The sequence below is a fragment of the Eutrigla gurnardus genome (genome assembly GCF_963514095.1).
Source record: "Eutrigla gurnardus genome assembly, chromosome: 17".
NCBI lineage: Eukaryota > Metazoa > Chordata > Actinopteri > Perciformes > Triglidae > Eutrigla > Eutrigla gurnardus.
This window is the reverse complement of record NC_139928.1, coordinates 7,148,424-7,170,767: the sequence shown is the minus strand read 5'-3', so window position 1 is coordinate 7,170,767 and position 22,344 is coordinate 7,148,424. Positions and strand designations below refer to the sequence as shown.

Sequence of the window (22,344 nt, the reverse complement as noted above, 5' to 3'; positions counted from 1 at the left end):
TACATTTGGTTAAATTTACGGTGTGCTGTCATCACACTGTGTAAAGGCGAATGCAAAACTACAGCACTTCGGAGCACATAACATTTGCTTGTTTTTTTGCCTCAAATGTGTCTTGAGCAACAGGAGAAGATGAAGCCATCTTGTTTTGTGTCTACAGGCTTGGAAATGTCTTTTTTTTTTACACATTTTAGGGCCTAATACTCAACATGAAGTGCTTATCATCTCGTAGAACGCTTGTCCAGATGAACTCACGCTGTTCTGAGAGCCGAAGGCCACATCAAGAGAGACAACAGCACAGCTTGACAAAACAGCCCCTCCATTCATCTCCATGAGACCACTGTGCTGGTGACAGTCGGGGTGCCGACACAGAGGGCCCCGGCACAACAACGCAGGGTCGTCAGCAAACTAGCTGAGCCCACGGAGGCATAAAGAGAAGTGGACGTGGGCTCCCATGCCTATGAAAGTTGCCCAGCGGCGCGTGAAGCCAAAATGGTTGGTCCACCGCGTGATAAAATTACCCGGATCTTCCGCGTCCCCGGGCCAAAGAGCACTTCCTCTGGATTCTGCCTTTAGAGAATCTCATAACTTTAAGTGATTTAGATAAAGGCTTTTCTGAGCGTTTGTACTAGGAAGTACATTTAAAAGCAGTTGTTTGCCGCTGTGATGAAGTTTTAAAGTCAGCCCTTTAAAATCAGCTTTAGTTACCGCCACCAAGGTATTATGTTTTCGGTTCGCTTTGTTTGATTGTTTGCTGAGTTACAGTAAAAACGACTTAATGGAAGGAAGAAAAGAACGTGTTTTGAAATAACTTCTTTTATAATTTGATGCTTATAAATAAACTGAAATGAAATAAATTTGATAGTTCAATAATTCACTTACAAATGTATATTAGATATAGTACTGTTTGTCTAATTTACCTGAACATTGTTTTGAAAAGAAAAATCAAATCAAATCACAATAACATCATGTTTGTTTAATCTTTGGAGTGAGGAGAGACAGACTTTTTACCATCTAGTGACTACTCGGAGGTGAGCCTGTGACGACTAACAGGAAGTGGTCAGAGAGCTCACATGAAAGCAAGAGACTGAGACAGGGTCACATTACAGCCAGTGTTTAATTGAATATTCAATGAGTATGTATTCTCACAAGGCATTAAATGTACAGCAAACTACCACTATCGTCATACATGGTGATGGGCTCACTCCATGCCGGGACGCTGCCGGGACAGAAATAATACACTACATGTCTACATGTCCACCGCATGAACACATATCCTGATGCCATGCACTAATATTGACCATGAGCTGTAAAACCACTGAAGAAAACAACCTAAATGCACTCACTCGGTATGATCATTTTACATGAAACCATCACGTGAAACGGGAATAAGCACGCTTTTAGATAAGAAGATGACGAGGGTGGCGACAATGTTATAAACAATGCAATAACGATAAGAACAACGACGACAAGAACAATAACAGTATTAAAGCTTTTCATGACCATATCAACATTCAGTGTATTGGAAAATACAATCCCAATAGACTCTTTGTATAAAAAAGAAGCTTTTCAAGTCAGCATGGAACAAATAACAGTTCATTTCTCTGGGTTTGGGGGGGCGGGGTGGATGACAGGAGCGGGTGTGCTTCCATAGATTTTGGAGGAGGGGAGGTGTCGGAGGCGTGTGTGTGTGTGTGTGTGTGTGTGTGTGTGTGCTGGGTTGGGTGAGGGATCCTGGAGGGGCTGTGCTGGTCTATGTGGCGTAGCGTTTGGTCCACTGTTTGGCTATCCTGTCGTGCTCAGCTCTGTTGGTCAGGTACTGTGTGGCGATGCTTCCAACCAGAGGGTCGGCTGTAACACAAGAGGAACGAACTCAGTGAGACTTTAATACAACAAACAAGAGGATGTATTGATTGTTTACCTTTACATAGAATCAGATAGATTAGTGCAAACAAAACCTCCCACATGATGGAGTCTCTCCATGTGTTATTGTTTTTCTCTTTTCTTTTCTTTACTAACTTTTGATTGTTAATTAATGCAGCAACTTTTTATTTCAATCAGATGTTTGTTTCGTCCATAAAAGCAGCAACGACTTGTTGACAGATTGTGCAGTACAATAAGCTGGGAACACAACATTGGCACACTACCACCTTAAAAACTGTTAGTTGTTAGAAAACAATTGGTGATTTAAACTTCCAGCAGATATTTGGCAGTGTGCTTCCTGATGGACGTTAGATCAACGTTCACGCTCTTTTACCTCTGTTTTTGGTCTCCACCAACTTCAAAAGGACAAACCTGAGCCTATAGAAGTGATCACCAGCGACCTTTTTTTCCCATCTGGTGCTGAACAGTAAAATGATAAAGAGGTTATCAGATTTTCATTACTGAAATTAGCCGCGTGCAGATGCTTTAACTCAGTTTCTAAAAAGCCATGAGACTGAACCAATAAAGTTGGTAGATGCTGGCCACAAAACCAAAAAAGTGAGCTGAAAGAGGCTTCAAAATTCTCTAGAGCTTACACGACTTTTATTTTGTTTTCACTCGTGTGCTTTTCTTTTAATACATATTCACATTAGCATTGTTAGAGGACACTTGAGACTCAAGAGACTCAACGGCTGCTTCTCAATTGTTGTGCATTTGATGATAAACAACTTGAAACCAAAAGTGTTGGGAAAATGAAATCAGGGCAATCTCCCTTTTATTTCTTTTTATCTTGTCGACAAGTAGACATTCTGATCCACAAGAAACATTTGAATTCATCCACTGGGGACCAAGAATATCTATATGCCATTTACTGGAAATCCAGCCAATAGCAGTTTTAGAGAAACTGAACATTGTAGAGCCGCTGTGATGTTAACCTCTCACACCTTCACTAACAGATTTCTACGTTGCTGTTTGACTTCCAGTGACCTGATCAAAGTCCAGAACGATGTAGAAACATGCAGCCGACCACCTCGGCTCATCAGATTGCACTGGGATTTTATTAGCACCATTGAAAACCACCGAAGGGCCATAGGTCACACAAACGGAGCTCCGTCATTCCTGTGGTCTGAAGTGCCGTTTATATCATATGACGTGCAGTCAACACTTTTATTGACAGCACGCTAAAATGTGTTTGCTGTAAATCAGAGGTGACCGCGGGTGGGCTTTTGATACACCGAACACGTCCGGTCAGGCAACGGCCACCGTCATGAATTCCCGCCGGCCGCTTCCATCGATTGTGCTGCTGCTCAATTCGTTGTGCCGTCGGCCAATTTCTCAGCGAGGTGACAGCGAGGGAAACAAATTCCTGGAGCCTCGCATACACTCTGCTTGGCTTCAGACGGCCTCCTGCAGGGCTCGGCCTGCTGACGGAGCAGTGTGATGAGCTTGGCTGAGCAAGCAGCACAAACACCCCTCAGCACTAATCCCTGCTCGGGTTACAATGATGGTTTTTTTACAGGCTTATACCCATATTTCTGGATGAATGGATCCCTACATATCATAGCGTTGGAGTTTGCAGCTGGAAGAATCTGATGTCTTAAGTGACAGCTTGAGCCAAAGACAGATGGGGCGGCTGGTTAATGAAAACCTGGGAGTGATTTAGTGTCCTGAATGACTGCATTATGTTGGTCTTTACTTGTTTGAACAATGTGTGTTCTGCAGGCCAAAAGTAAAGTTTTTAGACGGGGGCTCCTGAAGGTGTGCAGCAGCTGCACTCTGTTCACACATTAGCTTAAAGTGCCACTATACGCAAACAAAGCGGAGTGTTGAGCAGCATGTGAGACCAAGCCCAACAATTATAGGGAAGAAATTACAACCCGCCACGCACGCTTCACACAGCCAGGCGTGCAAAGGTGAGAAAGTATGCAAGCTCTATTTTTCCATTCTTCACACGTTGTTTAGTGCATCATGAGTTCAACACCGTGAATGTCTTCGAGGAGAAACCGTCTGCTGTCATCTGCAGTCGAAAGATTATCTCGTCTCCGGTCATGTGCCCGACCCTTCCTGTAAGCTCATTGGTTTCAAGCATCTTTAAAACTGCAAACACATTCTTTGTGAATCAAATCTCAGAAAATATGCGAGCATCTCATACTGCAACTCCATCTGGCAGTTCTGTACGTGGACGTTGAGAAAGGTTTGTCTTTACGTCCACTGATGCAGGTGTTATACCCCGAAGACCAATAATGCTTGCACATCAGTTTTTTTGTTTACACCACGCAACTATGTAAAGGCCTTCAAAATAAAGGATAAAAATAACTGATGGCTTCCCAATTCTCACGTATATTCAGTAACTTTAACAACCCCACTCCATCACTAGTTGTTGCAACACAAAGCCATGTAGTACTAAAACTTTCATGCAACAAGTTGTACTAATGACATTCAAACTAGGAAGTAGGAGCTCAGGGTCCCAGTAAGCTTCAAACTAAATGTTGGTCAAATCATCCAAACCCCCTCTTCCAGTCATGGAGTCAATTTACAGAAAACTTTCCCAAACACACAATACCTCAAACTCCCGTTTTTTAAAATGTTTTTTTTTTTTACACAATCCATCGCATTTCATGTGCACAACCAAATGCAACAGCATGAATGCTTGTGAAGAGAGACCGTCAGAGAGCATTTTTATCTCCATTTGTGCAATTTTTCGTGTTGAGTTAATAAAAAAAGACACACAAAAGAGATAATTGCAGCGGAACACAGACAGAAGGAAGCTCTGCCTGTCAACGGCTATAAACATGTTTTAACTTCAGACGTGGCTGGAGGAACTTCTTAGTTTGAAGCATACTGAGGCCTTTACAAAGACTCCGGGGAAGTAGCAAGAGTTGACCAGAGTTTTATAAGGTGCAGAAGGGGGAAATCTTGTGACCAGAAGTGCAACCATGAGAACAAATCGTGTGAGATGTTCAGTCACTTTATGGTCATTAAATCCTTTTTTTGTAACACATCATTCGCACATTCGTTTTCAGCTTCAGTTGGTGTATAGAAGGCACACATGAGCTGCACTAGCTGAGCATTCATCAATCCAGCTTGCAAAGCCTTCAGGGTTAGGCATGTGTTATTACAGCTTTGAGAAACTGACACCCCTGGAGCCACTAAGGGGGAAAAAAGCAGATACCTTGATTGAATAATATCAGCCCATATCAGCCTGATATATGATCCAGCCAACACAGCAGCAGCAGAAATCGCTGAGGAAGAATCCCGCCGGCTTTGTTAAAAATGGGAGATTACTTTTTGGACGTTCCATGGAGGTTGCGACAGGAAAAAGACATGCAGAAAAAGGGATGACATTGGACAGAGGCCCCGGGCTAGATTTTGAGCCCCAGATACATTCTGACATGGCATGTGGCTTAGGCCCCCACAAGCCACCGGGATGCCCCAGGTAGAGATCTGCTTGTGGGCCATGAGACAGGGATAAATGAGGCATGATGGCGGCCCTGGGAGGGTTGATTAACTGTCATTCCATCCTCTTCCCCCGCTTTAATGAGCTACATGCCAATGATCTCCGCCTGCATGGAAAGAAATTCTTCAGATGGAAGGCGGTGGAGAAGGAAGGAAAGATATTTTTAGGGTATTCCAGATCCAGGGCCCACATTCAAGCACTTGAGGCTGGATTTAAAAAAAAAAAAAAAAAAAAAAACTGAAGCAAGTGGTGAGAAGTGTAGCAAGCGGACTGATTTTGATGAGGCAAGAGCCAGAAAGAGGATATAAAGTGCGTGGGTAACAGGGAGGAGGGATGAATGGGGTTTTTTTTTTTTTGGTGGGGGACGACAGGGTGTCGATCAAGTCTCTTTTGTATCATACTTTAAAGGGATCAGCTCATTTCATCTCGCCAACATCTGAGACCGCTGAGAAGGAGGAGGAGAGGAAAAAGCTATTCTCATTTTCGCCCACGGAGAGAGAATCTCCACTGAAACGTTATCAAAGAGCAATCCCAGCAGAGAGGACACACGCTATCATCAGAGGTCTTCACAATCAGCACTATCAGTCCACTCCTCCCCCCATCCCCCCTCTCATCTCATTCCCCACTATTCACATGTGAAATAACCTGTCATTCTTCTGCTCCTTTCACTCCCCTTGTCCTACCTTTCTTGCTCCGGCACATTTCTTTGACTCTGAACTTCAATGCTATTGGACGGTTTCTTTTTCTTCCAAGAGCTGCTTTTACCACCTCTGCTTGCTCAAATGAATGCTTCATACCAACAGACATTTATTGTATTGTCAGCTGAGGACCAGTTGAACCGGAAAACTACTACTACTACTATTACTGGTTTAACTGGTCCATTAAAGACAGATTGAATTCCCCCTTCTTGCAGCGGCAGGCTTTCCTCTCCTGGTAAAATGGACCATAATGGATCTAATTAGCTTTAAAAATGTTGGTGTCTTCTCTTTGAATGGTGTCAGCTGTTTACAAGATTGTGTTTAGTCAGTCAGTCCTGGTTAAATATTGATTCAACTGCACTAAGGGGAGGATAAATACCCAGGCACGCTGTTTACCAAGATTGTAAGAGGATGAATGCGAATACTGTGACAATGCCACAATAGTCTTTGTCTGCTTCTCATGCCCACAATTGCCATATCTTGCTTTGAAAATGTCCCAATATATATATATACACACACACACACACACACACACACAGTGGCATACTTCAGTGTACATTATCCACACAGAATGGACATGTCAGTCAACCTGCCACAGCTAAACTTGGAGGGACATATGACAAGGATAAGTGTGTGTGTGTGTGTGTGTGTGTGTGTGTGTGTGTGTGTGTGTGTGTGTGTGTGTGTGTGTGTGTGTGTGTATGTGTGTATGTGTGTGTGTTGCAGCTCTCACCAGGGTTGCAGTCGGTGAGCAGGGAGCAGATGGACAGCAGGACCTTGGAGATGGTGAGGGCAGGACTCCAGTTGTCCTTCAGGATGTCCAGACAGATCACCCCCTGGCTGTTGATGTTGCAGTGGTAGATCCTCGTACGGAACGTCACCTGGACATGGACAGTCAGAGGGTTAGAGCTGTAATGGTTTCTAGAAGGAAATTCATTTTGAAATAACACAACAACAAAAAGTCCAAATACATCTGGGGACCTTTTTTATTTTGTTTGTTTAAATCTGCATAAAAAATATGTTAAAAGCAGAAAAAAAACTGCAAACCAGTCTGCATTTATCTACAACATTAATGAATAAATGTGATTAATATACTGTATGAAACGCTTCAGTTCATTAAATCCCTGAAGTCATCAGAAGGCAGAAAGACAGATATTAATGAATTGATTCATCTGCAGGCTCTGAGAATATTACCACTGTGTTTTACATGTAAACAACACCAGGCTCCTACAAAAGAACCACCAAGCCCCGGGGAAAATACCTGGCTCTCTCTCTCTAGTTCACCAAAAACCTAACTTTGTCTGGGTTTCTCAGCATTTTTCAATGTAAGCAGCTGCTGCTGGACAGCAGGGTCAGGATCAGTTTTTGTCAGTTGAGGGCTGTAAAACCCTCTGGCTGTAAACTCATTTGATCTATTCAAATAAAAATACTGATTGCACATTGCAGCTTAAAATGGTATTCTTTTCATTATCAATTAATAATCTCATTATTAAATCAAAGAATTGTTGAGCCATAATGTTCAGAGCCCGGGGTGACACATTCAAATACCTCGATTGTCTGACCAAAACGGAATTGTAAATGAAAAAAAGGTATTTAAAGGACAATGATATACAACTAAACAAGTCGAGAAGAAGCAAGACAAAGCAGAGAAAATATTACAAACATAGTGTAGTACGCTTAAATCGATATAGGTAGATTTTAGGTGGGCCTTTTTTTTAGGTACTTAAAATATGTTTTGTTACGGCCTCTGTCCACACCAGTACGTTAATACCTCGGGGCGTGCTGACGGCCGTCTGTCATATACCAACAGATAAGAACCGCACACTTCAAAACATCCAAACTCTCCCTTTAAAGGAGTCATCACCTGGTTTTATACGTATCCAGCCCCCCTTGGATCGCTTTGGATCAATTCGTAAAACTTATTAGAAAAAAAAAAAAAAATTTTAATCAAACATTGAGCTTGTTCTGACCCTTTTTCGTACCGCGATTTTATCACGCGAGATTACGCGCGAGGTTTTGACTGGTCCGGATGTGCATTGTATAATATGTAATGAGGCGCGCGTTGATTCGCCGCAGGAAGGACAGAGCCGGGGGGGCTTGCCTGCATGCAGACTCCAAAACATAATGGCGGCGCTTCGGCGATTTCAGGTAGCGGACGGGGCGGGGTTGGGTGGTGAAAGAGGGGTGGGCTTATGCAAGTAGCCGCCACGGTGACGTCACCGAAGGCGCAGAATCAAAATCTCGTGCTTTAGGAATGCACACCCTTGTGTGCTATTCCTGTTCGGAAAAAGAGCAGAAGCGAAAAAACGGCGCCACTTTCAAACTCCAGCCTTTCAGGCAAGTTTCAACTGAGGTCAAACACAGATATGCATGTTTTAACAAGAGAAATTGCGATTTCCGGGTGATGACTCCTTTAAGGGATTTTCTGTGGATTGACTGATCTTTTAATTGTTGCAAACACACCACACAGCTCTTCCAGGCTTCCTGCACAAAAACAGCTTCAACAGTCTGCTGAAATAAACATTCTGATTGATTTCCAAAGGCCAAACAAGAAGATAATGGATGTCTGCCAATATGTGCATTAATAATGCATTAATAAACATCTGCCTTATCTCAACATAGAGCTACACTATAGTAAACACAGGTCAATGGAGAGGAAGATTGACTGCTAGACGTGTGTCTACAGTGTGAAGGTGATACTCAGTCACTTCGTCAACACTGAAGTCCCATAGACCTCAACATCAGCACAAGGAGCACAACCTCATTAAGGAGTGACCTTTGACCTCTTTGCTTCTTTAAACGAAATTGCTGACCAGGACATGCAGTCCCGGCATCCACCCCCCCTTTCTGCTTGCTTTGTGACGGCAGCCTTTCCTCCCCTTGCTCTCTCTTTTTATCCCCTCATTAACTCTCCATTCCTCCCTTCACATCTCCTTGTTATGAGAAACAAACAACCGTTACAAGCGAGCCCAGCCCTCTCTTCCTCACATTCCACGGTCTGGCATTATTGAGGGGACGCCGGCGGACTCATGACAGACAGACAAACAGGCCGCTTTTCATTACATGAAAGGATTTTCCGGAGATGTGACAAGAAAAGGCAGATGGAAGACGAGGTGATTGATGGCGGAGGGCAGGTCTTGTGTCTCAGTCGCCCCTCCGCCGCTCTTACACCTCCGCTGAGACGCGTTAGCCATGGCATGCTAATGCTGGCGGCCCAGCAGCCACAAAAAAAGATCCTTGGCCAGCCTGTGTGGTCTCATTAACAGCCTGTAATCCCATCATGGCTGATGCTAATAGATTATGATGCTGCCTCCGCGTAACAAAAGCTGCGGGTCTAATCCTACATCCCCTCTGTATTATGGATTCATCCCTCAGCCTCTAAACACAACCTCTGTATAGTCATTTGTGTCCCAACAGCACTCATTCTGATGAGCATTTATGTTTCTCGAGTAAATACAGCTTTATACCTCGGAATGAAGAGCTAAAGCAAACGCCATGGCAATCCAGACGTTTCCCAATATATTCTGTTGAGAGTGGACAATCTGGATGAAGGGAAGAGCATACAAATTGAAAAGTTCCTCCTCTGTGGAGAATGTACGGATGGCAGAGTCTATCTTTAAGCTAATTCTATGAATTAAGTACCTGAAAAATCAAGGCACTACATCACATTGATGCATGACTCCTATGAAATTGCATAATGTCATTATGACTCATTCTACTGATTGCAGAATTGCCCACAGTGGTGTAATACAACCAGATATACAGTATCTAAAGGAGAGCTACCTTGCTATAACGGTATCCAACAAATCTCTGACAGTTGACAAATGTGTTACGTCTCACAGCGTCATCATTATCGGCCAGCCCTAGGGTCATTCGAGTAAATATCAGAGCCTTTTTTATGGTTTTGTAAGCAAAAGTTCCCACATTTGGCCTAGTGATGATCAAGCATGTTATGTTCCTTTATCATTACCTCACTTCTGTTCATTTGTCCATGTCCACATTTAATAGACATTCTGAGCATACGGAATGAAAGGCAATTGAACTGATTTGTAGTTTCAATGCAAGGCAGTCATCATGACAAATCTTAATTGAGACAGAATAAAAAAGATTAAAGAAGGGAATGCATTGAATGGCTGATCATTTGCAAGTCTAAGCTAGAGTTTATGCCGCTTTATGGCACTTAATGGCACGTTCAACGGTTTGAAAATGGGAACAATATCACGCAGAGGAAGATAAAGTGTGCGGCGGAATTTAGTTTGGAAGCCACGAGGAAATCAGGAGTTGATAGATGGGGATGATGTTAGTTAGAGGAGTCTAATCTGTCAGCCTGTCACTGGGTGGTTCTGCTGGTCCTCCAGTGGACCAAAATACATATAGTGAAGCAATGTCCTTGCCACCCTCAACTTCTATCTAAGAGTATCAGTGTCAGCCTTAACTGGCCTTATCATCCTAACATTAGTGAGTGAGCCAGTGTAGCGAGCAGCTGCAGCTGTCGGATTGGTGGCTGTGAGCCGGTGAGCTGCTGGATGGCACAGCTCACAGCCAGACTGGAAAAACAAGGCAGCAGGGTGCCAAGAGTTTAGACGAGCTCCGTTTCCCCCTCAGCCTGGACTGCCAGGAAAGAGGCGGTTTTAGCTGGTCAGGGGGGAACCAGCAGAACGCTGTTGCTCATTGGGAGTCATGTTTCGCATCAGACTGCAAATCAAATACTCCAATCGGTAATACAAAACGAAAAAATAAGTTTGATTTAAAAACAAACAAAACGTTCCCTTTCTTTCAGCGTGAAATGGCCAATCGAACCACAAATCAAGTTTTATTCAGTCGACAGGTAGAGAAAGTTAAGCCACTTGTTTTTCTCCCTAATACTAAATCTCTGCCTTGCATTGTGTTCATGGCCGGGTATCATTTAAAAGATCCTCCATTTTATTTCTATTCAACAAAATAATCCCCACATTGTAAATGTGTCAGGGATATCATGAACACATCTACCTCCCTGCAGTGTTTGAATGTGTGAAAAGATGAGTGAGAAATGACTCACATGCAACATCATTTACTCAAATGATCACTGTTGCTGCAGCATAATAGGCTGCATGGGTGACATTAAACGAGTTACTGAGAAAGCATCAGGAAGTCATTCACATAGCGTTCAACATTCTCAATTCAAGGTCAACTTGTAGCACTATATTTTGAGTGGAGCATCTCTTTTACTTTTGTAATAACGTGAGATTATACGGTCAGTGGAACCGCACAATAATCCAAAGAAAACACAAGTGCTTCTCCATACTGAATGGTCCATATTAAAATGGGATCAATGTCAGATATGCTGAAATATTTTACTCTTTACTCTCCTCTAGCTTTTCTAGACTCGAAACCAGAAATCAAAAGCACAACTCAAAACTGAGGAAGGTGGAAACCGCTGTCAGCCAGTCGAAAGTGTAAATGCTGACACACACTTGCATCAGCACACACACACACACACACACACACACACACACACACACACACACACACACACACACACACACACACACACACACACACACACACACACACACACACACAGCCTCACTGCAGCCACATACTGCTGAATGCTAGCATAACAGAACAACAAACAATAACTAGAAACAGTTAAAAGTCTTGTGATAAACTATATTTTTTGCTGTTGTAAGCAAATCCCATGTGTAGAACCAAGCTGGTAATGAATGCATCTTCTGTGTATCAAAGCCTGATATATCTTCTTCCTCTGTGCCATAGAGCTCCATTGTTTTACAAAAACTATTAAAACACATCAATGAGTCACACTGTTGCTCTGTGTGACATGTTTCTTTATTAGCATGAACACACATGAACACACATGAACACACACACACACACACACACACACACACACACACACACACACACACACACACACACACACTCACAGGTTTATTTGGACTTCCACATCCACTGTCCTGCTTTCTCAAATACTCACTAGCACACCAAATGCGGATTAATCCGCCACTGAAAATAGTCCACAACAAACACACCATTTGCTACACAGTGACCGGCGGTTTCAGGAGATTACTCAGCCATTTCTTGGAAATAAAACTATATATTTGTGACTCTTTATGAAATATTTAAATCACAGATGACTGGTGGGTATTCGTTTGAGTCACATTCTAGTTGACTGTGCTACATCCTTTTAAATGGAGATTTAATCCTGCATTTTGAATTTGAATGTCTTCTAAGATATCAGGGTGTCTGTGGTTAGTTTCCATGCATGTAATGACACAGGACAGAGTGTCTGTTATCTAATCTGCTGAAGTCCGTTGAGAAAGTGAAGTGAAGATAACATGGTCAGGTGGTAACTTTTTTTGTTTTGAGCGGATCTCAACCAGAAAATATCCGGTTAAAACAGACCGGTGATCCTGTTTTGGCGACATTGTTCTTCATGAAGTTTGCTGGAAAACAGCCTCCGTTGCGTGTCAGCAACTGGTCATATATCATTTAGGAGGCAATTTGTTGTCATAATTTTGTTGATAATGAAAACTCAACTCCTGGCATTTGGAAACGACGGCAGTAATCGGCAAACCAATTTTTTAAGTGATCCGTTTCCTTTTAAATAGACGTGCGGTGGATCGACATCATGCTGATGTGAAGAGCGGTTTGCTTGGATTTTGAAATGCTTCGTAAATATCTAAGGACACTTTAAAGTGTTGAATTTTAAATCTGGTGTGACGTAAACTGTAGCGTAAATCCAGTCAGGAACACTATACGTTTGCATTCTTAGGCCTGTAGCTTATTTCTCATGAAGCCTACCTTCACTCCTCTCACTTACTCAGTATTTCCTTGTCATCATTGCTTTTATTAAATATGAAATATGATGCTGTTCTATTACAAATCTCCCTTTCGAGTCAGTCTCTCATCAAACACCATCTATTTATGATAAGCAATCATCCTTTCTTAATTGACTTGTCTCTCCTGATTGAAACGCCGGTGCCCTCAGCCAGGTCAAAGCAGGAAACACCATAGTAACCATGGTTACAAGTGTTACTGTTGATCACATGGGTAGTGTAAAGGCTGTGTCTAGATGTTTATATGCCCAATCTATTTCAATAGATCAATCTATCTATTGAAATTCACATCTTGAACCAATGGGCTGTTTCAGACAGAATAATATAGAAATATAGAATAACCCCTGCCTTAATCTTTAATATTATACTATGTCATTTGTCTTCAGTCCAGCTTTAGTTCTCTGTTCCGCTGCCACCTTTTATTGTATCAATGTGCTGTAGGTGAACAAGCCTTAAAAAAGTGATTTGTTGCTGGACAACAGGGTTAAAAGCTGACAGCCTGCTGGGACAACGGTGACATTGTTCAAAGCTCTGGGTGAAGAGGGGGAGGCGGTGCTGCATAGCTGCAGGGGACCACTCACCTTGGGTGGTTTGAAGGGGTAGTCTGGCGTGAAGGCGATGTCCAGGAAAAATACTCCTCCCTCGTACACGGAGCCTGGAGGGCCCAGGATTGTCGATCTCCACTCATAGATGTTGTCTCCTTTAGGACCGGCACTGCAATTATGAAAATAAAAAAGGGGGAAATTGAATCTACCGGCAGGCGTTTAGAGAGAAAAATAAGCTGTAATTGTGTAGCTCAATGTTCTCTGCAACAGCAAGGGGGTGAATAAATACAGTGTGTGATTATCAGCTGTTAAATCAACCACACAAAGCCACCGTTATCCATTAGAATATTATGCAACATTATTACAGTGTATAAAACTAAGACGGCAAGCCAGGAGATATGACGAGGTTGATCAATGTCATGTGGATGATTTGTCTGGGATGTGCAGGCAGGCGTGAAACACACACCAGCAAACACACACACACACACACACACACACACACACACACACACACACACACACACACACACACACACACACACAGAAAGGTGTAAAGCAGCAGCAGCTCTGTTTCCTCACTGTTCATCAGCCCTTCACCGTTGGGCAGCTGGCTGCTGCCGAGCTCCATTGTTTCCTCAGTTCTTGTAAAAACACACACACACACACACACACACACACACACACACACACACACACACACACAGCTGTGAGGAGGGAGGCACTAATCCAATTCAACTTACTATTGGAATTAGGCCAGATGCCCCCGTCGGTTTCTTGTATTACTTTTACTTTCATCATTTACACACAGAGAGAAAGCCAGAGAGAGAGAGAGAGAGAGAGAGAGAGAGAGAGAGAGAGAGAGAGAGAGAGAGAGGGAGAGAGAGTGAGAGAGAGAGAGAGAGAGAGAGAGTGAGAGAGTGAGTGAGAGCATGTGTGAGGCACATAAATGTAAGATGAGAGTGTGAGTGGAGTTGTTCATGTGAAACAGCAGCCTGTTGTAAAGCACCGGGCCACTGCAGACCTATTTCTTGTCAACGTGTGTTTGGACACAGAGAGGAATTATGGGAGCGGGCCGGGGGAAAGGATGCCGACACGTTCTCCTGGAGGGATAAAAATAGTCCAGAGAGCGATAGCGTGTCGGGGCCGACGGGGGACCAAAGGGACAATAAATCGCTCTGCTCCGCTTCACGTGAGATTGTTGGAAAGTTTGTGTGTCAAGCAGTTCGATGGTGAAACAGCACTGCCATATTTGGTTAAACCACATAATTTGATAATGTATTATTATAACATCTCTTTACTAACAAGCCTTTCCATTTGTAAAGAAGCCAAACTTCCACAACAACAACAACAACTTCAAAGCATTTAGAGCCATCTCTAAACTGCCTCTAGTCTTGAAAAGTGCCACATGAATAAAGAGTATTATTAATAGTATTGTAAATGGTTTCAGTGGAGAGTTTAAGTGCTTTACAATGGTCTAACTGCTGTTTTCAGGGCTTTTTCCCTACACAGATAATAATAAAACTGAGTGTAACATAGCTTTTATTACAATGATTATTGCTTTTATAATTTCTTTTATTACGCTTAATGTTCCCAATGCAACAAACCACCAAGTCAACTTTGTTACACAAGCTTGGGTTATTTGAATGAATATCAGCACATAAGAGCGACTGTTGGTAATCCACAAACTACCAGTGTTGGTCTTGAAAAACCTGCTATTAGTCAAATCCTATTGCAAGGGAGACGTTTAAAATCGTCCTTCTAAGCCTCTTAAGGTTAGCCAACCACTGATTTTTCTCTCCATTGCGTTCCCACAGTTCAGTCTGCAGCATCTGGAAATGTTTAGAGCTTTGCCAACACCACCTCCTTCTTCGGTTTCTGCAGCCTGGTACAATCCGCTCTGACAGGAGGATCCAGGAGGGAGAGATCTATATTTTTTAGCACCTGCCTCTGTCGGTCAGAATGATGGAGGACACAGACTTGACACAGACACTTGGCTGTCTTTGCATTCAATTGCTTTAAGGAATTAAGAATCTGGGATCTGCATCAAACGCACCGGAGCCAAAACTGCAGGGGAAAGAGTGCTACTCATAATGAAGGCTAAACGACGAACAATTTTTCCACACTATAAGGTATTCATGATGGTCCTGGAGCGCTCGCCGCTGGAGGAACAATTCAGACAAGGCCGTTTCTGTTTCCTTTAGCTCCCTTGCAGCCTGGAACGGACCTCAAAAATAAAGGTGGAGGCCACAAATGACCACATAGTAGGGTTGATCGAACTTTCTGAAGTGAAGTGTTTATTTTCACAGAGGAAGGCTGTTTTGCAAAAGAAAAAATAGAAGAAAAAAAATCTGCTTTGCTTAATAGCCAGAAGCATGCTGTGCCCCACCCCATCCAACACAGGAAGGCATTTATCATGCAACAGTTAGTAGTCAGATGCATCTCTGAAGACTATTTCTGGATTAATGCATGACATAAAACATCTTCGCTCACTGCTGTTATTTGTTATTATTACATAATCCCTAGTACTATATAGTTCCTACTTCCCACCTCTTTTGTAGTCCTTCCTGAAAATTATTTTTACTCAAGCACGACACGCACACAGAAACATAAAATACAGGAACTTTAACTGGTGGCTACAGAAGTAGAGTGCTGTGTTTTCTTGCCCACGGCTGCAGGGAAGAGCTTCAGCTAACTCACTCTCGCTTCAGCACAGAAATGCTGAATGTGACTAACATTTGAACTGAGTAGGTGTTTGTCGGCGGTAGCTGAGACAGTAGCCGTAATGTTACAACTTGTTAGGACATCACAGAGAAATAGCACCGTGTTAAGTTACTTAATGTAGGGTTGTATGTCAGATTAACCTTTTAAACCTTTATTTAGCAAGGGGAAGTCGAGTGAGCTCTGTGATCTTTCACAGCAATTCATGCACATTGAGACATTTCGACAGACACAATCACAGCCTTGTACGGCAGCAGCAGCAACAGCAGCTGGGGGCTCAATGTCCCACTCAAGGGCACCTCCACAGTGGCTGTCCAGGGAGCTGAAAGCACTGTTCTTCACACACATTTTCCACCCAGTTTGGGGATTTGATGAAACGTTTGGGGATCTGAAATGTAAACCATCTGTAACATCAAGGCGGCTACTGATTCCAGTTTACTCACTCACTGACAACACAAACGACGTTTGTCAACTTCAAAGTAAGATGAAGCATTCAAAAAGAAGAAAAATCCTTCAGAATGATTTATGTGGTGTGAATTTTTGAATTCGTGATGCTTTTTTGTTAGTGGTGTAATGGACCATAATTGATTTGTGATCCCGAGGGGAAAAAAACAAGTTATATTTGGTCCCTTTTTTCCAGCTTATCCGATCCGTGACGCAAAACTGTGACATGATCCGAACCGCCTTTTTGTCCTTTATGTGGAGGCTTGCTCCGTCCCCTACGTGAGAGTATGAAGCAGTCTCAGCTCTGTTCACTTCTCAAATAGATGGACCCTAAATCATGCAACCCACACCTCTGCTGAGTGATGAACATGTGTGTGTCTGTTGTTTGCTCTTCATATCAAGATCAGATGAAGATCAAACGTTGCTCTATTTGATTTAAATTGTTGGGAGTTATCAGCACAGTGTGCAAACTCATGAAGGATTGGTTCATATTTCTTCAAGATTAAGTTGTCTCTAAACTCGACAATCACTGCTACACAAAAAGTGAGTAGAGGAAATGAGGGCGAATTAATGAAATGGAAGACATCTGCGACAGACTCCAGCTCTGAAAGCGACAATAATAAACACTCTTAAAAATGTCTGTCATGTCGAGACCAGTGGAGCCGCATTCGGCTGCCACACAGTGAGGAGAGCAACAACAGGGCAGCAACAAACAAGACCGTTTGAGTGCTCAAACACACAGGCACTAAAAGACAAACCGATGAGCAAGTGTATTCAGCATCCGCTACTCCTCTCATCAGCATCAGGCTACTCAGACTGATAACAGAGCACAGGGCCCATGAACCAGGACGGAGTATACATATGGAACAGGAGGATGAAGAGCATTGATCACTCAGCATCTTCAATGACCTCTTCTAGGACACACTGTGCTTCCCCTAATCTTCATTTCTCACATGCGACAGAAAAAATTGACTAAAAATCGTTATTGAGAACATGAGAGTGATCGGTCAGATTAATGGTAGTAATTGGCCCAATATCGACAACACTGAAGATCAAAAAATCACACCGATTCTGCAGAGATGTCAGGAAACTATAATTAAGATCCAGGGTTTCTGTCGAGCAATAGTAACTGTTTCATGAGTTTTTTCATCCGTAGACATACAAAAATGTTTTTGGCCAGACAAGCAGCATGAATCCATGCCAGTCAGTCAGTCCATGTCATAGTCATCGTACATACATTCTTGATTTCCGGAGAATGTAGCTGAATGACATTGGTGACCCTCTGTCTTGTACTCTAGCGCCACCAGAAGGTTGACATTTTTTAATCTGCATGACACGTCTTGACATGAAATATGGCACATGGATCGGCACTGAATTTGGTTCATTGTCCAATGTGGTTCAAAACTTTGTTGACGACTTAACATTCCCATCAGCCTCGGATGTATTTTGTGTTTAGTGCTTACTAATTGAGAAAACGTGTAGGTCTTAAGTTTAGCCTTAAAAGCATCTACAGAGGGGGGTGACTTAATTGAAAATGGTGAATAGTGGGACAGCCTGGAGCCTAGAGCAGCAGGATTAAGGATCTGAGACAACTGGGGTTGGAAAGGGGGAAGTGGAGCTATGAGATGTACTTTGGCGGCAGGCCATGTACAGCTTTAAAAACAAATAATAGAACCATAAACGTAGAACTGAAATTTGGCTGGTAGCCAATGCAGGGAAGCCAGTACAGGTGTGATGCCGTGTCTCTTCCCGGTACCAGTTAGTAGTCCAGCAGCAGCATTCTGCACCAGCTGCAGGCAAGACAAGGATGAATGGCTAGTTTCCAAATAAATAGCACTGCAGTAATCCAGACGTGAGGAAATTAGAGCATCTGTGACAGTCTTCAGGTCTTTAAATGAGGGGATGATTTGAGTCTGGCAACATTTCTTAGTTGGAAAAAGCAAACTCACAACAGAGTTAATTATCTCGTTAGATTTTAAAGGTGCATCGGAGATGACTCCAAGATTTCTGGCATGGACATGAAGGTTAGATGCCGAGGGGCTTAAATGATTAGCTATTTCCTTGATGGAGTTGGAGGCACCAAATAAGACCACTTCAGTATTACTATCTTAACTGAAGATATAGCCATCCAGTATTTTACATCCTGGAGGTAGTCATGGAGGGAACTAACTGACTATGATGTGATTATTACCACCAACTTCTAATACAGTAAAGCTGACTGTCATCTGTCATATGGTCGGAGATATTATGTTTTTGGAAGATGGATTATGCTAGTGAAAGAAAAAAGTATTTATCGACTATGTAAATGTTGCAAAAAAGTCTTAAAGAGTCTTAAAATGAATAATGATTTGCATAGGAGCATTAGCTGATTTCCTCCATATATCAGTTGAACCCCTCAAAGATCTCTAACTGGATCGTGATAGACCCGTAACTTATGTGTACAAGTTATTATCTTATATGCACAAGATTGATATCTTGTGTACACATAGTAAACTGTGCGCTATAAACACTATCTTTCTCGACATTCAGTTTTTTTGGACAGAACAGACAAAGCCATACTGGAGGAAAGGATTTCCAAGCGTTATGCAGGGAAGTACAACATTGGCATATAAGAGAGACAAGAAATTGGCTCCACAGCTCCACAAAGCTCCCTTGATCAAACTGCTGTGGTTTCATCTTAGAGCATCATTCTCTTGAGTAAGCAGTGGTTCTGTGACCTCTGTGCTCAAAGTGGCATCATTTATCATTTCCCTCTGTGGGTGTATCAATGATTGCATTAGTTAATCAATTCAGCTAATGAGGGTGAGTGACAAAGAGGAGCGCCGACTGTCCATCTCTGTCAAATCACACTTACAGTTGAAAAGCTCTGGGGTTGGGAATAATTTAGGGATGGTAGTAGTAGTAAGGACAAACTGACGGACAAAGTGACTAGACACGCTGGTGAACTCAGTTTTAAATCAAATCAGTTTTATGTATTCAGACAACAATATCAAAATTGTCACTCATGGCTAAAATCAGTATAATACACAATACCCTCTACACTCTATCTATGCACAAGATGAAATAAGTACCCTCACAAAAAGGAATTGACTGTTATGATATTTCCAGAGACTAACACTAAGTATTAACTTTATGGTGCTGTAAAAAATCTAATCCAGAACTTCCAAATAACCTTTGTCCCTGGATGTGAAAAATAATCTAACTGAGCTCTCAGTGTGTTTGCTTATGGTGTCTTTAATGCCTTTAACACCTAAACATCTAGCCCACCAACATACCGTTTATATTATCGAAGCACCTCGGCTATGTCTCTACGCTCAAGGGCACTGTGTAAATGTCAGTGACTCACCGGGGAGTGTAGCGAAAGGCTACACCGCACAAATCTATTACCAACAGGTAAATAAAGAAATATGCCTCACAGACAAAGCCAGTCAGGAGAAAGTCAGTATCACTCTCAGGAAGCACATAATTAAGACATTTATATGTTGTTCATATTTGACTGGAGCAATTTGTTTGAACTACAGTGTTCAAGTGTTGCTTAGTTGGCAAGCAAGTAAGGATAACCTCTAGTTGTATCAATTTAAATATATCTAATGCAAAAAAAAAAAGTAGGGGGAAAGATTATTATCCATCCATCCATCCATTTTCTACCGCTTATCCTGTATTTAGGGTCACGGGGGGCTGGAGCCGATCTCAGCTGTCATTGGGCGAAGGCAGGGTTCACCTGGACAGGACGCCAGTCTATCACAGGGCTAACATATAGAGACAAACAACCATTCACGCTCACATTCACACCTACGGGAAATTTAGAGTCACCAATGAACCTATCCCCAAGATTATTATCTTAAAAGAAAATCATTTGCTGCTTAGACAACCCTCTCAGTGAAAACAGAACATTTGACTCAATATTCCCAATGAAAGGAAATGAGGGCCTTGTCCCCGTGTCCAACATCCCCGGCAAACAGTCAGACCATCTAACCTCGGAATGATTAGATTGCGATCATATAGCACCCTTTGACAAGCAGGGCAGAAGATGAGTAGACATCCATGTATGATGAGATTAAAAAGGACAAGCCAGCAGAATGTTGTCAGCCTCAGCTCCTGTTTGCTGCAGTAAAAGACAGAACCAAAGAGGAGAGGACAGCGGAGGATGAAATCCGGCTGGCAGCATTACCATCTACTTACTTTCCAGGCTGGCTGGCTAATCCCCCCCCCCTATTCCAGATTACAAACTAACTGGATTAAAACCTGACAGCAGATGATACAGCTATGCACTGACTCAAACCCATACCTACTACAAACTCTTCAAAGTTTAAAAAAAAACCATTTTACTCAACAATCTCACCCAAAGGTCCATTAATAGCCGTACCGGAGCTTTATTGATTGTATCACAGCATCTTCCTCAAAAGATACAATGTCAAGTCGTGGAATTGTATTTGTCAAATTTCTGTTTTATCCTGAAGATCATTGTTGCCCTCAGATATGATCCTGTAATACCATTGCGATACCTTCTGATATGATTGAAAGCTTTAGAACAGCTACTGCTGGACATTGTGGTGAGGCTGTTTTGTCAAATTATGTTTCCAAGGTCAAAAATGAACTTCTAATCTCAACATTTGTGAATGTCCTTAGATTGAGCAGTATCATGAATACCTTTTCCGCCAGCAACTCAGCCATAAGCCCTTGGCACAGAGCCTTGCAGCAACTCTATCTTAGCCGGTGCATTACACATTGGATTGGTTGTGTAATTTTTCATGTGAGGAGAAAACTCTGTAGTTCGACACGTGGACAAACTATGCATTTGTATCTGTTGTTACAGTGAGGGGACTATAACAGTCCCGTCACTGTAATGCTTGCTGCTGGTGATGTTGGGACTTTGCATTGACCCTGAAAATCCTGAGCGTTTTCTATTCCTGCTGAGATAACTTCTGCTGTGATATGTTACTAAAAATAAAATTGAACAGAATTATGGTCAGGCAATCTAGCTCTATCCGTGGTCCGCACTGGATTAGAACCTCCATCCAGTCTTCAAGCCAAGTCTTCCTGGACTAAGCTCCATGGTCCACATACTCTGAAAGCGACCCACGATGAATTATTGTGTTGGATTATGGGTATTATACAAATCAGGAAAGGTCAAACAAAGTTCTTGTTGGCTCATCCAACAGTGTTGAATGCCCAGCTCCAAGACTTTCCCAATTCCAAGGACGGACGTGTGTGTGGAAAGGGGTGTGTTTTTTTCATTTTCCAAATCAACAATCTGACAAGCATCCCCGCTTCACTCATGAATTTGCCAGTTGAGTTGAGTTGCAACTGAGTGAGACACCCAACTGCTTATTTTTGAAGGGTGCTGCTTGTCTATTTAGTCCTGAAATTTCATGATCAAATTAGGGCTGTTGGAATGAACTTGGGGAATCGAATGTAATTTGAACAGTCAAAAAAATCTGTACTATTAGAATGCCGAAATTAGTATTCAATTTATTATTTATTTTTCTAACGATAGTAAATATCACCCTCCTCGCCTTGGCCTACCCGCATAAACGGAGGCTTTTGACAAAAGTCTGATGAACAATAAAGTTTTCTGAATCACAATCTCACTATCAGAAATACGCAGAAATGACTGCGTGGCAGCACTCAGTGAGATGAAACAAAGATATGGACGGACCTCTAGAAGCGATGCAGTCATGACAAAGATTGTGCTGCTTACTGCTAGCTAGATCAACCCACATCTC

The 22,344-nt window shown here is 42.5% G+C and overlaps 2 protein-coding genes across 2 annotated transcripts in view; both read right to left on the bottom strand.

Annotated features, from left to right (window-relative positions):
- Positions 1 to 22,344, bottom strand: part of nr1d2b (nuclear receptor subfamily 1, group D, member 2b) — a 352,544-nt gene that overhangs the window by 43,867 nt on the left and 286,333 nt on the right. The window lies entirely within an intron of this gene.
- LOC311027982 (ubiquitin-conjugating enzyme E2 E2-like) overlaps positions 1,096 to 22,344 on the bottom strand; it is a 57,256-nt gene continuing 36,007 nt past the window's right edge. Inside the window, exons 4-6 of the mRNA XM_084032223.1 lie at positions 13,493 to 13,625; positions 6,809 to 6,956; positions 1,096 to 1,848 (exon numbers count right to left, since the gene is read on the bottom strand). Of these exons, the coding sequence (XP_083888349.1) occupies positions 1,751 to 1,848; positions 6,809 to 6,956; positions 13,493 to 13,625 (379 nt within the window). The 3' untranslated portion in view covers positions 1,096 to 1,750. The remainder of the gene's footprint in view (positions 1,849 to 6,808; positions 6,957 to 13,492; positions 13,626 to 22,344) is intronic.